The sequence below is a fragment of the Antrostomus carolinensis genome, unplaced genomic scaffold (genome assembly GCF_000700745.2).
Source record: "Antrostomus carolinensis isolate BGI_N321 unplaced genomic scaffold, ASM70074v2 scaffold45369, whole genome shotgun sequence".
Taxonomy (NCBI): domain Eukaryota; kingdom Metazoa; phylum Chordata; class Aves; order Caprimulgiformes; family Caprimulgidae; genus Antrostomus; species Antrostomus carolinensis.
In genome coordinates this window covers 4511-20141 of record NW_010340160.1, presented here as the reverse complement: position 1 = coordinate 20141, position 15631 = coordinate 4511, and the positions used below count along the sequence as shown (strand labels likewise).

General features: G+C 40.1%; 1 protein-coding gene across 1 annotated transcript; it reads left to right on the top strand.

Moving 5' to 3' along the window:
- Positions 1-805: 805 nt before the first annotated feature.
- LOC104531247 (DNA replication licensing factor MCM6-like) lies at positions 806-15021 on the top strand (the record flags this gene model as incomplete). The annotated part of the gene is given in 17 exon segments (XM_010176075.1): positions 806-952; positions 1516-1626; positions 2088-2281; positions 2284-2327; positions 3140-3305; positions 3392-3537; positions 4443-4593; positions 5266-5407; positions 6392-6533; positions 6673-6780; positions 8121-8276; positions 9333-9461; positions 10485-10646; positions 11768-11903; positions 12176-12343; positions 13254-13393; positions 14598-15021. Coding segments are annotated over 17 exon segments (2356 nt in total), but the record flags the coding sequence as incomplete, so codon positions are not given.
- Positions 15022-15631: the final 610 nt, after the last annotated feature.

The following is a 15631-nucleotide window of genomic DNA, read 5'->3' as shown; positions in this document are numbered from 1 at the left end:
ATCCTGCTGGGGCCTGTCACCCCCATCCCAAGTGCTCCCCTCAGAAAAGCTCTCCTACCGCCTGGGCCCGGCCGTGAGGTGTCTGCCCGGCGAGGGGCTCCCTCCATTGGCAACATCCTTCCCGAGCAGCTTCGGGTGGGGCTTTGTTCGGTGCGTTGGGCCCCTTTTACCGAAGTTCTGTGACAGCCGGGCTGAAAGTCCCTTTTGCGGCTTGGTTGTTACACCGTAATGCGTCTGACTCCCGGGGTTTTGTCTCCCGTGGGACCCTTCAGCAGCAAACGAGGACACCCTTAACGTCACCCTGAGGAGCACAAAGTGGAACCCGTTTTGCTGGTGCAGAGTCCTTGTTCAACCTGTGTGGCAAACCAGCTGTGTGAAATGCAGACCTGGTGCGTCGGTGCTGGGGTGTCGATAGAACACATGTAGCCAGGGGGCAGGAGAAGAAATATTATTGGAAAATATCTTTGCAAGAGATTGTGGGCTGCCCTCGTTCTCCTGCACTCTCCTTAATGTCAGCAATCCTTATCTTTGCCTTCTCTTCTGAATTAAAAGTGTTCAATTGCTGTCCAGTGTGTAACTGTGAACTTGAGAAGAAACTTTTTTACGGTGAGGGTGCCAGAGCCCTGGAACAGGCTGCCCAGGGAGGGTGTGGAGTCTCCTTCTCTGGAGACATTCAAGACCCGCCTGGACGCCTTCCTGTGTGATCTCATTTAGGTTCCTGCTCTGGCAGGGGGATTGGACTGGATGATCTTTTGAGGTCCCTTCCAATCCCTGATATTCTGTGATTCTGTGTAATTACTTTCAGATTCCAGAACAGCGATGGGGAGGTCAAATACTTGCGTGACGCCGAAGAACTGATCCGGCCGGAGCGGAACACGTTGATCGTAAGCTTTGTGGATTTGGAGCAGTTCAATCAGCAGCTCTCTACCACTATTCAGGAGGAATTTTACAGGTAAAATGTAGAGATCACCTGAGAGCTGAGCAATGCTGCAGGCTCAGGCCCATAACATCTTAAAGTGTTATGTAAAAAAACATGAGGTTTATCTACTTTCTGAACACTGAAAACACTTACAGTTAAGAATATATTTTCTTTTTTACTGGATCAAAACTTATTTCTTAATGAATTCCTCTCTGGAAACCATTAGTTAACTAGGTAATTGCATTTATTCTGCTAAAGAAGTAGATGTTCAGTACAGAATAAACTCCAGAACTGCTTGCTCTGAAATTAGTTTATTGAGCCAGTGGCTTATTTTGAGGATCTGCTTCTTAATAGAATGATAAAATTGTCACTAAATGAGAATTTTAAACGTCTTGTTTCAAACAGTAAAGCAAATGACATTATTATGCAATAATCTCATATTTAGCGTGTTTAGATTAGCTTTTGTGTGTTCCTACATAAAGTGGCTCTAAAAGCCAGGACCTGGAAATGTAAGATACAAGCCTTTGATGTAGTCTCAAGCAAAGAAGGTATTGTGATAGCTTCTCTAAAATTTGAACTTATTTTCCAAATTTCAGGGTTTACCCTTACCTCTGCCGAGCAGTAAAGATTTTTGCCAGAGACCATGGAAATGTTCCTTCAAACAAGGACTTTTATGTTGCATTCCAAGATCTACCTACCAGACACAAGTAAGATGATTATTAATTCCAGAAACATGTTCATTTTTACTACAGGAAAAAAGTGTCAAAGCATACTGAAAATGTTTTGGTTGTATAGCATGACCAATCCAGTTGTGAAGAAGTTTCCTGATCTTGTATTTTTTTTGAAACAATTTTTGGTTTGTGAGTCATACTTGCATTCATCATATTCCACAGACAAATGTAACTTCTCTAATTTAAAAACTTATTTAGAGTGTGTTGCTTTTGAAGTACCAGTGAAATAACTTTTGCGTTGGTTTGACCTTTAGAATTAATCTAAAAGTTTATGTAAAATAATAAAATGAGAATATATTCTAGTAACATTGGGGTTTTTTTGCCTGTTTAGTCACAGACTGAATGAAACCTTGTTGCAGCTTAGTACTTGGGCAGTATCCTGGGCCTAAAAACATCAACTCAAGAATTTAATCCTTATTAATTTGTGTTTTAAACAGAATTCGAGAACTGACTTCAGCAAAAATTGGCTCACTGATGCGTATCAGCGGACAGGTGGTTCGTACCCACCCAGTCCATCCTGAGCTTGTGAGTGGAACCTTCCTGTGCCTGGACTGCCAGACAGTGATTAAAGATGTGGAACAGCAATTTAAATACACGCAGCCAAACATCTGCAGAAACCCTGTCTGTGCTAATAGTTGCTGGACACAAACAAATCGAGATTTGTTGATTTCCAAAAGGTACAGTGGTGAGGTTGGGGGACGGTGCCAAACCATGATATTCCTGTGGCAGCTGAAGGGTGTTGTTTGTACTGCTGCACACTGAAGACAGTTAGTTTTGGTTCTATCAACATCAGTAAAAGAACTCAAGAAAAGACATTGGAATTTCTGCAAATAGTTTTTTTTCTGTCTGTGGAAGTTATGTTTCAGCATGGGAAATTGTGAATAGTATCAAAGCAGTTTTGTTGCATGACATTTATTGTCTAATTAAGCCACTGCAAACCCACATATTTGAGCCAATGTTAGTTTCGTGTTGCAGGTACATCGTGTGTAGTTGTTTTATACGAGTATGAAAAGAGGTGTCTTTTAGTGTCTTAGTGTTTTGCTCTTCCAGGTTGATTTACTCTGCCAAATCCTCAGCACTTCACATCCTGCAATAATACTTTGTGTCAGTCATGTTAACTGGACTCTTCAAGTTGCTTTTCCTAGCCCTCAGAATTGTCATTGTGACCCCTGTGTATCGTCTTAAGTTTCTCCAGGACTCCTTAGACACTGATTAGTGGAGGGATTTTTGCTTATTTGTTGTATTGTAAGAGGAATTTAATAATTGACATGGATGGCAGCAATCAAATGATTCTTACTGTGTTTATTGTCAGCTTAGCTTTTGAAGAAGTTTCAGATTTGGTGAATTGCTTAAGCTAAGAATATTAATAATAAGAATTATTAATTATTAATAAGAAGAATATTAATTATTCACAAGACTATTATAATAATATTAAATTTTTTTTAGAATATTAATTATTAATAATTATTAATAACCTGTCCCTCCCCAGGTTCGCATTCAGGAGACGCAGGCCGAGCTGCCGCGCGGCAGCATTCCTCGCAGCGTGGAAGTGATCTTACGTGCAGAAGCAGTGGAATCTGCTCAGGCAGGTGACAAATGTGACTTCACAGGCTCACTGATTGTCGTGCCTGATGTGTCCCAGCTCTCCACACCAGGTTTGTTGCCACCAATCATGACCTCAATGAGATGTCCCTCCTGCTGCTTCTGGGAACTGCTGTTCTGACTCCCGCTCTGATGGCAGGGGTGCGCGCGGAAACCGGCTCCCGGGTGAGCGGCACAGAGGGCTACGAAACCGAAGGCCTCCGAGGACTTCGCGCCCTTGGAGTCAGAGAGCTGTCATATAAGCTAGTATTTCTAGCTTGTTATGTTGCACCAACAAATCCACGGGTGAGTCTGGAAAGAAAATAGATGTAAAGGTGTTGGCGGTTTCTGCTCTGGGTGGTTTTACCTCAGATTAGGGAGCGGGACCGGGTAAAGCTTTAAATGTGCATGTGTATCACCTTCCTGTATGTTTGTCTGTCTTTATATTCTGGTTGGATTTATATAGCAAAGTTTTCTTTTCTCGTCTTTATTGTTCATAGCAATTTTTACAGATGTGATTATTTACCAATGTTAACAGTTTATTCTAATGAACTAACTGGTCCATTTATTTCTATTCAGCTTTCATCCATTTCTCCAGGATTTCCTGTTCCTCTAGGAAATCCTATTGCTTCATTTTGTCAAAGGGAAAACAGTGATCCTTCTTGTTCCCTCTGGTTTATCACATAACATCTTGGGATGTTACTACAATATAATAATTAATACTGACTGTGCCTGGGTTGTAGCATGGTATGGTATTTTAATCTATAATTCTGCTAGCAACTCCACTGTCATGTAGCATAAATATAGCATCTGTTATTTTCTGTGTGTAGAAGTTTCCTGCCTCATTCCAGAGTAATAAAAGACTGAAAGGCACTGTAAATTCCAGTTAATGAAGAGTGCTTACAAAGACAAATTTTAGCCAAAGGAAGTTGCACTGGTTTACTCTCCTTTTTAATCTCTGGACAAGCATCTCTTCTGGGTTTTTCTTAGTAACTGAAGTTAGCCTCCATTGATTGTGCCCTGTAGGAAGTTGTCTATTGGTTTTTAAAGGTTTAAGGTGATGAACTTCCTTAGTCTAAGGTCAACTTTCTGATTGTGTTCCTCTCATTCAGTTTACAGAGCAAGTTTTTATAACCTCCTGCCTGCAGTACCCACATCCAGTAGTGACCATGTTCTTACTTTTATTTATTTTTTTTATTTCCTTTGTTTAGTTTGGTGGAAAAGAGCTCCGAGATGAAGAACAGACTGCTGAAAGCATTAAAAACCAAATGTCTGTGAAAGAGTGGGAAAAGGTTTTTGAAATGAGCCAGGATAAGAACCTTTACCATAATCTGTGCACCAGCCTCTTCCCCACTATCCATGGTAAGAGTCCAGTTGTTGCCTCAGAGAGGGAAGATTTCACTTGTGAAAATCTCTTAATTCTTTTGCTGTCCCTGTAGTGCCATTTTGGGAAAGCTTGAAAGCCCTGTGCCAATGGCCACAAACTCTCCTCTCCAGCACTGGTCATGCTAGAAAAGGAGGATCAGTTTCCTGAGTACTTGCTGTGTTTAATCATTAAGGCCTGCAAGACTAGTCAGAATGGCTGGTTTTGCTATTGGGTGATCTACTACTAAACCCTACAGCTGACAGTTGGATATAAGCTCTATTTCATATATGCTTCCTCCAAAGGATTTAAGGGTTCCAAATATTTGTATGCTGTTGTGCATGCAGGCATGTGTATATGTTTGCAGTTCTGGCTCAGAGCTAATTTGAGGACTTATGTTGGTTACATCAGAAGAATTTGGTCAGCTGAATTTGGTTCATATTCTGAGCCACTGTAGCATAAAGGAATTCAGCCACTTCCTGAGTCATAACTTCCCTGAAACTGCACCAAGCACATAAATGGAGTTCTAGTGGATGTTTTACAAACAAATATGTAAATTCTGGGTCCATGTGCTCAAATGCTCTAAAATTCTAGTGGGCTGAAGGGTTTTTTAAATAGGTAAAAGGTAGTGTTTTCTTTAGATTTTTAGTTGAGTATCTTTTCTGGGGCAGGTAATGATGAAGTGAAGCGTGGGGTCCTGCTGATGCTTTTTGGAGGAGTTCCTAAGACCACTTCAGAAGGCACTTCATTGCGTGGGGACATCAATGTTTGTGTTGTTGGTGATCCAAGTACAGCCAAGAGTCAATTTCTAAAGTAAGCATTTAATTAAATCTCATTATTTAAATATTTTCCAGTGTGACTAGAGCTATAAATGTGTACTGTGCCTTTTCTGTGTTAAACAGAGGAAAGGGAAGTAAAATATTTAAGAATATTTTCCAGGAATTGTTTGGATGTGGTTGAAGTATTTGAAGAGGGCTGAAGCAAACTCAACAAGTCCCTATGATAATAACAAAGAATTAATTAAGACTTTTTCTTGTTCTTTAGGTAGTTATGAAAGTATGAGTTTCCAGATATTTTCAAAAGACATTGAATATTAAAAATACAATATTTATTGCACATCTTTAAAAGTATCAGAGATAGATTAAATAATGATTATTTTTTTTCCTGTTTTAGCTTAGTCTAAATTGGTAGGTCCTAACACTTGGGACAAATAGACAACTATTAGCCCTGAAAAATAATCATTAAATAATTATGTTTTACCCTACATCTTACAATGCTTTTTAATTGAAAAAATTATTTAATACAGTTTCACTTTATCATGGTGTTCATTTACCTGTGCTTCATTGTCCATGAAGCTGAGGTCTTTGCGGCATAGACTGCAACTCAGAAATGTAGAGGCACCACAAAAGCTGCCCTAGGCTGCTTGTGATGCTGCTTCGTGCTGTGAAACCATTTGTTCCCTTGTGCTGACATTTACCTGACCCGTAAGGAGCTGTGTTAGCTTGTGAAGTCAGCAGAAAACTTGTGGGAGGAGGTCTGGATTATTTTTTCTGCTGGTATAACCACAAGTGAATAACAGACGTGTGATAGACTGCATTTAGATCAGGATTAGTTTCCAAGGCTTGCTCAAACTTCATTAGATATGGGAGGGCCTACCTAAATAATGATTGCTTCCTGAAGAAAGGAACAAGTCCTGGCCTGAGAGGCTGGAAGCAGCACTGCATTACAGTTACCTTGTTTCTGCAGGTTTTAATCTGAGTTTCAGAGGTTGTTCCTCACTGTTATTTCTCTCCATAGGCATGTGGATGAGTTCAGTCCTCGTGCTGTGTACACGAGTGGAAAAGCCTCCAGTGCTGCTGGTCTAACAGCGGCTGTTGTAAAAGACGAAGAGTCTTATGAGTTTGTCATTGAAGCTGGAGCACTGATGCTGGCAGATAATGTGAGTCCAGGAACTAGGGAGGTTCCTGCATCCCTGGAATGCTTTTGATAGATTACAAAGAGCCACATATTGACTTAATGATGCTTTTTTTTTCCCAGAAGTGGTTGAATTTGAGTGACTGTTTTTTATTCTGCTGCAGGGGGTTTGCTGCATTGATGAATTTGACAAAATGGACGTGCGGGATCAAGTAGCCATTCATGAAGCAATGGAGCAGCAGACTATATCCATTACTAAAGCAGGAGTCAAGGTAGCTGGGGCTGTTCCTCTGGTTGTGTGCTCTGTATGATCTGACTGGTTGTCAAAACAAGGGGAAATGGGTTTAAACTGAAAGAGGGGAGGTTTAGATGAGATATTAGGAAGAAGTTTTTCACTGTGAGGGTGGTCAGACACTGGAACAGGTTGCCCAAGGAAGTTGTGGATGCCCCCTCCCTGGAAGTGTTCCAGGCCAGGCTGGATGAGGCTTTGAGCAACCTGATCTAGTGGAAGGTGTCCCTGCTGATGGCAGGGGGGCTGGAACTGGATGAGCTTTAAGGTCCCTTCCAATCCAAACCATACTATGATTCTACATGGACTGATCTGGCATTATCTGTTGGATTTTTGTGTCAGCTCTGCAGCTGCCTCCCTGTGGCAGGACACAGATCACTTGCCTGCAAAGTTTTTGTTCCACATAACCCAAAAAAGATCAGAAATGTTACTGGAAGGGAAAAAGAGATAGTAGGAAACAGAAATTGGGGAAATTCTAACTGTGAAGTAACCCCAGAAGAGGTTATAAATTTGTGTGTGTTTGTGGAAGTGTGTATTTGCACTGTTAAAAACATGGTGTTGTGAAAAGCATTTTTAAGTATTGTTGGCAAGAGTGTGGCAATGTTAAAATATTGATTCATCAAACTGTCTTGAGGCAGAGACCTGGTTAAAAAAGACTGGTTAGAAGAGTTTGGGCTCTTCTGAGGAGTGGTTGTTTTAATACCTCCATTGAAACTCCATCAAAAAGATATTATGCTGACCTATTTGAATTGTAGTGAGTTGGTTTAGCAAGTGGTCAGAGATATCATTCCTCTTTTTTTTTTTCTCTTTTCTTTCTTTTCCCCTTCCCCTCTGTTCTTTTCCCCTTCCCCTCTGTTCTTTTCCCCTTCCCCTCTGTTCTTTTCCCCTTCCCCTCTGTTCTTTTCCCCTTCCCCTCTGTTCTTTTCCCCTTCCCCTCTGTTCTTTTTTCCTTCCTTCCCCTCTGTTCTTTTCCCCTTCCCCTCTGTTCTTTTCCCCTTCCCCTCTGTTCTTTTCCCCTTCCCCTCTGTTCTTTTCCCCTTCCCCTCTGTTCTTTTCCCCTTCCCCTCTGTTCTTTTCCCCTTCCCCTCTGTTCTTTTCCCCTTCCCCTCTGTTCTTTTCCCCTTCCCCTCTGTTCTTTTCCCCTTCCCCTCTGTTCTTTTCCCCTTCCCCTCTGTTCTTTTCCCCTTCCCCTCTGTTCTTTTCCCCTTCCCCTCTGTTCTTTTCCCCTTCCCCTCTGTTCTTTTCCCCTTCCCCTCTGTTCTTTTCCCCTTCCCCTCTGTTCTTTTCCCCTTCCCCTCTTTTTTTTTTTCTTTCCATTATCAGGCTACCCTGAATGCCAGGACCTCCATTTTGGCTGCAGCAAACCCAGTTGGCGGGCGCTATGACAGATCCAAGTCACTGAAACAGAATATAAACCTGTCAGCTCCCATCATGTCTCGCTTTGATCTCTTCTTCATCCTTGTTGATGAATGCAATGAGGTAATTTTAAGGAATTGAAGAATAATTTATGTCAGAAAAGGCCTCTGGAGGTCTCTAGTCTAACCTCATGCTCAAAGCACATCATTGAGAACAGGTTGCCAAGATCTTGACCTGGCGAGTTTTGAGTATCTCCGAGGATGGAGGTTCTGCAGCCTCTCTAGGCCCCTACTGCAATACAGTGTTTAAAAAATAATAATTTTAATATCTAATCCGAATTTATCATGGTTCAGTTTGTGTTGGTTGCCTCTTGTTGATCTGAACTTTTAAGAACCATCTCGTTCTGAACCACATCTGTACTCACCAGTACAGATGTGGTTCTTTTCAAGCTGAACAGACCCAGCTCTTTCAGCCTCTCCTCATACATCATGTGCTCCTGCCCTCTGACCATCCTGGTGGCCCCCTGCAATTTTAGGTGAAGCTGATCTCATGAGAGTGTCTTGCTTCTGCTTTTCTTCTCTGTTTGCAAAGTTAAAAGCTGGCAGTACAAATTTGGACATGCTCTGCTGAATACAAGGCTACTGCCTTTTCATCTTGTAGAGATTTGACCTGCACACTTAACACCATTAGTCATTTTTACAAATGGCTGGTTGCTAAGGCTGAGACTGTTACCACCTGTCTGTGTGGCACTTGCCTTGGGAACGCGTGGGGTACAGAGATTAATGTTGGTTCAGTGCTGTTCTCTCCACTGTTTTGCTCAGGGTGATTATCTAATTGAGAAGGGACTGATGAAAGAGAGGAGGCTGAAAAGGAAGAAAGCAGTTCCCACGCTGCAGAGTACTGCTTTCTGCCTGTTCTGTGGCTAACTTGTGACCCAGGAGAGTTACAAGAAGTCATAAATCCTAAAATTGCCTTTTATCCCTTCTGTGCTATGTTTCCTTGTATTAAAAACCTCCAGGGCATTCATCTGGATGTTCTGGCAGAGAATCTGGCTTCTGGAAAGACTAGCTCTGCCATGAGTAGTGCAAGCGGTGGAGGGGAATGGGGAGGCAGAAAGTAGCTGTTGTTTTGGTATTTGGCTGATGTTGTGAGTGATCTGACAGAGCAATAATATCCCAGGTTACAGATTACGCCATCGCCAGACGCATAGTGGATCTGCATTCCAGAGTAGAAGAGTCTGTTGATCGTGTCTATTCGTTAGATGATATCAGAAGGTATCTGCTGTTTGCAAGACAGTTTAAACCAAAGGTAATTCTACTTTCTTGTGTAAGTTGTTCTGTATGGCAAATGCAGAGACACTTAGTGTAGTGTTCTCTCAAGAAAGGAGCCATAGAACTCATTTATTATCTAGAAGCAGAGCATATTTTGGAGCCATGTACTATTTTTTTTTGAACTGCAGAAACCCAATCAGCCCAGCTGAGACTGTTATAATCAGTAGTCTTAACTGCTTTGGTGGCAGTTCTTAACCCCTGTCTAGAACAATTGAGAGGTCATTTCATAGCTTTCTCATTCCTCAAAGGCATGAATAAATCAACATGCTTGCTCTAGAGATTTTTGTATTTTATTCACTTATTACTTAATCAAACAGTTTGTCATTATTTTAAAAGGATATTGTTCAATATTTCTTTGCTTTCTTGTGGTAAAATACAGGACATGGGAAACTTCTCTAAGTACTTATTTTTGTGGTCTATCCAAATAGCAGCTTGGATGGGCTGTGTGTTTGATTTTTTTCGTGTTGTTCTTCTCAAATGGAAGGAGAAGACACCCTCCTTTGCAGAGTTTTGAAAACTCCTCTGTTTCATTTCCATGTGGTGGGGAGTTTGTTTTCTTGTTGGATCTGTGTATGTGCAGATAGGCTCAGGCTAAAAATCGTGTACACAGAGCTGGAGTCTGTGTATCCAGTGTATGCTTGTGTGTGTGTGTGCATGCAGAGTGAAAGGTAAATAAACACAGAGCTACCTACTAGAGACAGACATGAATTATGCCAAGGAGCAATTCAGTGGAACAGAAAAATAGAAATGATTAAAAAATCATAAATAATTAATGCATCAATGTACTTATTATAATATCATTATTACTGTAATAATGATTACAGTATAATGTTAATATGATTGTCATTATATTTATGTATAGTACACATATAGTATAGAATATTTCAGATAAATACAGTAGGTAGTACAGAAATGTCTGGGAACTGCCAATCTAATGCAAGAAGAATAAACTCTAATACTTTTAACATGGCAAACTGTCATTCTGTCTTATATCACAAAGATATCTAAGGAGTCTGAGGACTTTATAGTGGAGCAGTATAAGCGACTGCGGCAGCGTGATGGCACTGGAGTGACCAAGTCGTCCTGGAGAATCACAGTGCGGCAGTTGGAAAGCATGATTCGGCTGTCTGAAGCTATGGCCCGTATGCACTGCTGTGATGAGGTATCAGGTTTTTGATGAACATTTCTATAAATGTTTCTATAAATGTTATGGGAGTTCTGGCTTTGCTGTTTGACAGTGGTATTGTACATACGTAAATCCTGTGGGTGAGGAGGACAGCTTGGATCATGTTTTCCCTTGTGATGTGGTCTTACTTGGTCTGAATTTGTATGCCAGAAATACTGGGTTTAAGATATGTCTTGTAAAACTGAGATCAGCTGGTCTAAATTGAGAACATGCATGTTTTTGCATTACAGTTTTATCAGCACTTTCAGCCTGTTAACTACCAAATCAGGACAAATAGGAAGAAAAATCATCTGTTGGTAACAGCCAGGGTTGTCGGTAGTCTCCCCTAATCTTGTGTAATTTGTGAACTCTCTTCCATCTGCAATCCAAAAAGCCAGAGTTCATCAAAGTATCTGAACCTCCCTAAGAGTACCTGCGTTTGTGATCTGAGCTCCTCCTCAGATCAGCAGTGTTGAAATGTGTATTGGGTTATGGTTATTAACTGTACTATGACTACTATCCATCTAGTCCCTGCTTTAAGACTCAGCAGGCCTTTAGAAATGTTGATTAGGGGTTATGTGGCACATGCAGTGATAGAAACTTGCTCACTGATCGTGTAAGAAGGACACCCGTTGGGTTCTTTTTAATTAAATTTGGATTACAAAGAGACAGATAGCTTTTAGCTTATGGCTCAGCTAGAAATTATTTTTCCAGTTTTTGCTTTTCAGTTCTGGAGGAGAGTCTCATTAATTACATCTCTTTTTCATATTGTTTCTGTTCAGACCAATTTCTTTTTCATGTTTCTTACTCCACTGATCTTTCTTCAAAATGTTCTTGGCTTAAGTAAAAATTTTATCAACTCCACATGATAGCTAAAGCCTGAAAGATTAATCTGGTGGCTTATTCTTCCCATAACCTTGTGTGAACTCAGAGTAATTGTAGTGGGATATAATTTGAATTGCAGAATCTTTACTGCTTGGAGATAATCAGGTGAGATGGATAGAAAGACCCTTTGTCAGAGTCAGAGTTTCTGGACCTATTGGGGGGGAAAAAAAAGCTTTTAACACAAGAAGAGCCCCCATGCCTATTTAGTACATGTTTTTTCAAATTTTCCCCAGGTTCACCCGAAACATGTGAAGGAAGCTTTCAGGCTTTTAAATAAGTCTATCATTAGAGTTGAGACTCCTGACATCAATTTAGACCAAGATGATGAACAGCAAATGGAGGATCAAGAGGACCAGGATGGAGCCAATGGTAAATTAGTTGTAGAGATTTTTTTTCAAAGGGGAAAGTGCTTCCATCCTTTACATTTTACCTTGTTTGACTATATGCTTCTCTTCAGTTTCTCACTGCTTTCTCATCTAATAAGGTCTAGGAATCTTGACTCCTGTTCTTAACTCTTTTACTTCTTCAGCCTCCTTGTGGGTCCACTCCCCCAACTGATCAATGCAACACTTTTCAGTGGCTCAGACTATTAAACAGTTAAAAGATGGTACAGGTTTAAACCTGGGCATGTGTCTAAACAGGTGAGGCAGAAGCTCCAGCTGGGGTCAATGGACTTGTGAATGGGATCAATGGCCATTCTGAAGACATGAACAAGGATGCTGCCCCCAAAGCTTCTCTTAGACTGGGCTTCTCTGAGTATCGGCGCATTTCTAATCTCCTGGTGCTGCACCTCAGGAAAGCAGAGGAAGGTAAGAATTTGTTTATTAAAAAGAAAGCAGACCCTGAGTTCAGGGAGGAACTGTCACCACACCTCATGCTGCTGCACTTGGGATTTTCACTCTTGCTGAGACTAGATTTGTTAGGTCAGGTGTGAGCCTGTACACGTGTCTGTGCTACACCTGATGATACAAATATGACTTCTTGGATTTTCTAGCTGTGGTATCTCAGTCATTTGTCAAAACCCAGTAAGTCAGGGAGCATCCAGAAAAGGATTTGTAGCGTATGCTGGTTTAATCTAGCTAGAAGAGTCAGCATCAGTGAAAACTGTAGCAAGAGCTTTAATGTGTGCCAACAACTCCAACATATATAAGTCTGTACTTAACCAGTACGTGCCAAATGGCTGCATCATTTCTTGGAGAGATGGAATATTTCAATTGCAATGAGGCTACTCCTGTAATGAAATGCAGCAGTGGTCTGATAGCACATACCAATGCTATGAAATTTTCAGAAGGGTCTGGAGACTACAATATCTGTTCAAAATGCTGAGTACACCTAGAAGGATGGTTTCTTCGCCTTTGTGTGACAGTGATTTTCTTTTGCCCTTACTTAGAGGAAAGTTGTACGACTCCTTACAACTGCTTTATCTTGAAGTTGAAGGCTGATGTGATTGCTAGACTGCTCATTTAATTTGTAAGCCACTTGGATGCATGGAACTGAAAGCTTCAGTTCTCAATATCTCCAATTAAACCATGATACAACAGCCTCCTGTACAAAAACACAATGATTTAAGAAACAGAAGAAAGTCTGATGTTTCTTAAACATCTTTGAAAGCAGGATTCTCTCTTCAGCGTTGTAAATGTTAGCATATAAATCCTTTTCTCTTACGGTTTGAATGGTGTCTTACTGCTGCTGTGTTTATGCAAATTATTTTCTTTGCAGAAGAGGACGATTCATCATTAAAGAAGAGTGAACTTATTAATTGGTATCTAAAGGAAATTGAATCTGAAATAGAATCTGAAGAAGAACTAATAAATAAAAAGAAGATCATAGAGAGAGTCATTCACCGACTTACGCATTACGTATGTAGAGAGATGCATGGATAGTGAAAAAGGGTTTTAGTTTACATAGTGCCATGATTCACTTTTAATAGAACATGTTCCTAATTTGAGAAATATGTTTTGTGCTTCCGTGTTATTGACTGATGCAGTATAAATACCTTTTTTTGTTTAATATCTGTTAAAAATAACTATAGAGAGAACACTGACATAAATTAGAGATGTGTATAAGTTGAGTGCCATATTATGTCCCTATAGAAGTGTACATTCCATTTTTCTGTATTTCTATAGTGTTAGTTATACATTAGGATACAGAAATACGAAGAACGCTTTATTTAATGGATAACTTTAAGTCACAGGGGCACTAGGGCAGTTTGGAGGAATGTTGTGACATTAACCTGGCCAGCAGCCAAACTCAGCACAGCCACTTACTCACCCTTCCCTGCCTTCAGGGGATAGGGAAGAGAATTGGAAGGGTAAAGACAAAGACACTCATGGGTTGCGATAAGAACAATTCAATAATGGAAATAAAATACATTTTAAATAATAATAATAGAATATATGAATGAGTGATGCACAGTGCAGTTGCTCACCACCTGCTGACCAATGCCCAACCAATCCCTGGCTAGCAATCCTGAAGGAGAGAAATCCCAAAACCACAAACCCAGAAGAGACAAAGCTTTCCAGTCAGCCCTTGTCTGAGTATAACATTATGTGATATGAAATATCCCATTGGCCAGTTTGGATCCATTGCTCTTGCTATGCTCCTGTCATGGATTCTTGTGCACCTGCACACTAGCAAAGCATGGGAGGTTCAAAGTCCTTGATTTCTTAAGAAGAACTAAAAACATCAGTATATTATCAACATTCTTCTCATGCCAAATCCCATACTGAGTCTAAAACACAATGCTATTCTAGCTACTGAGAAGTAAATTGGCTCTATCCCAGCCAAAGCCAGGACAAGGAAGAAGTGTTAAAACACAAAATACTTCTCAGTTTTAAAGGTACAAAACCACTAGATGGAAGTGTTACCAGAAAGCATACAACATACAAGACATTTCTACTGAACATAATTATTAAGATTAGGAACCTGTTAAAGAGGGAGTTCACAAGAGGGTTAAATAATTTATCAATAAGAGGCGCTACCAGTATAAAAAGGAGATGCCCTTCAAAAAGTACAAACATAGATTTCTGTTCTTGTTCGAATAAAAGTTTTTGTTTGTTGCAGGACCACATTCTGATAGAGCTGTCCCAGTCAGGACTGAGAGGATCCAGAGAAGAGGAGACTTTTGATGAAGATCCATACCTGGTTGTCAACCCAAACTATCTGCTGGAAGACTAAGTGCTGAGAACCAGATTGTAAAGCTGACTAGTTACGTGCTGCAAAACGCATTCTTTTCTTGCAAGGGTTGCTATATGGCTAACATCTTGAATTCCTATGAATGCTTTACTGTGGAATGCACCAGTGTGCAGTTAGTAACATATAATTGCTCATTTACATTGAGCACACTTGGAAAGTTTTTAAAGAAATGACACACTTACTAGTTTTGTTATTAATTCTGGTTTCAGTGCCATCATCCATGTGCAGAGGAGAATCATTCAATAGCTCTTTTCAGCATCAAGCTATGTAGATGCTTCTGTTTTAAATGAGAGGAATTTTGCATTGTTCTATTGTATTTAGTAGACTTTTTATGCTATAGGTTTTTACTGTTTTTCTTATTAACATAAATAAAAGATCATTAAATGTCTGGAGATGTCTGGGGGTGGATTTGTTATCACTTGTATGTGAGATTGCTATTTTATATGCCTGTGCTTTGAGGCTGAAAAAATAGTTATCTAAACATTTTATGCCTTAAGAAAGATTAAATTTCCTGGATGACAGATGCTGTTTTATAAGAAGTTTTTTTAACTTCCAGTAATTGATAATGAGCAACTCTGCTTCTCTTTCTTTTTAGATGGACTAAAGATGTGTATGCTCCTGTTGCATATGTAAAATAGAGAATTGAAAGTAGCCAAGCCCAAAGCAAGGCTTTAAGTCAGGAGGTCAGACACCCCCATCTTGATGAATGTCTTGACTTGTAAGTGAATTGAAAACTGCTATTGTTTGTGAGGGATTTTTCAGGCTATATTTGTAAACTTGTTTGTAGATTTTTCCATAAGAAAATTTTACTTAAATTTTTATTGTTCCCAATTATTTACTGTATACTATGGGATTATTAAATAATCTATTAAGAATTAAAAATACCTGAGTATTTGTCTTGT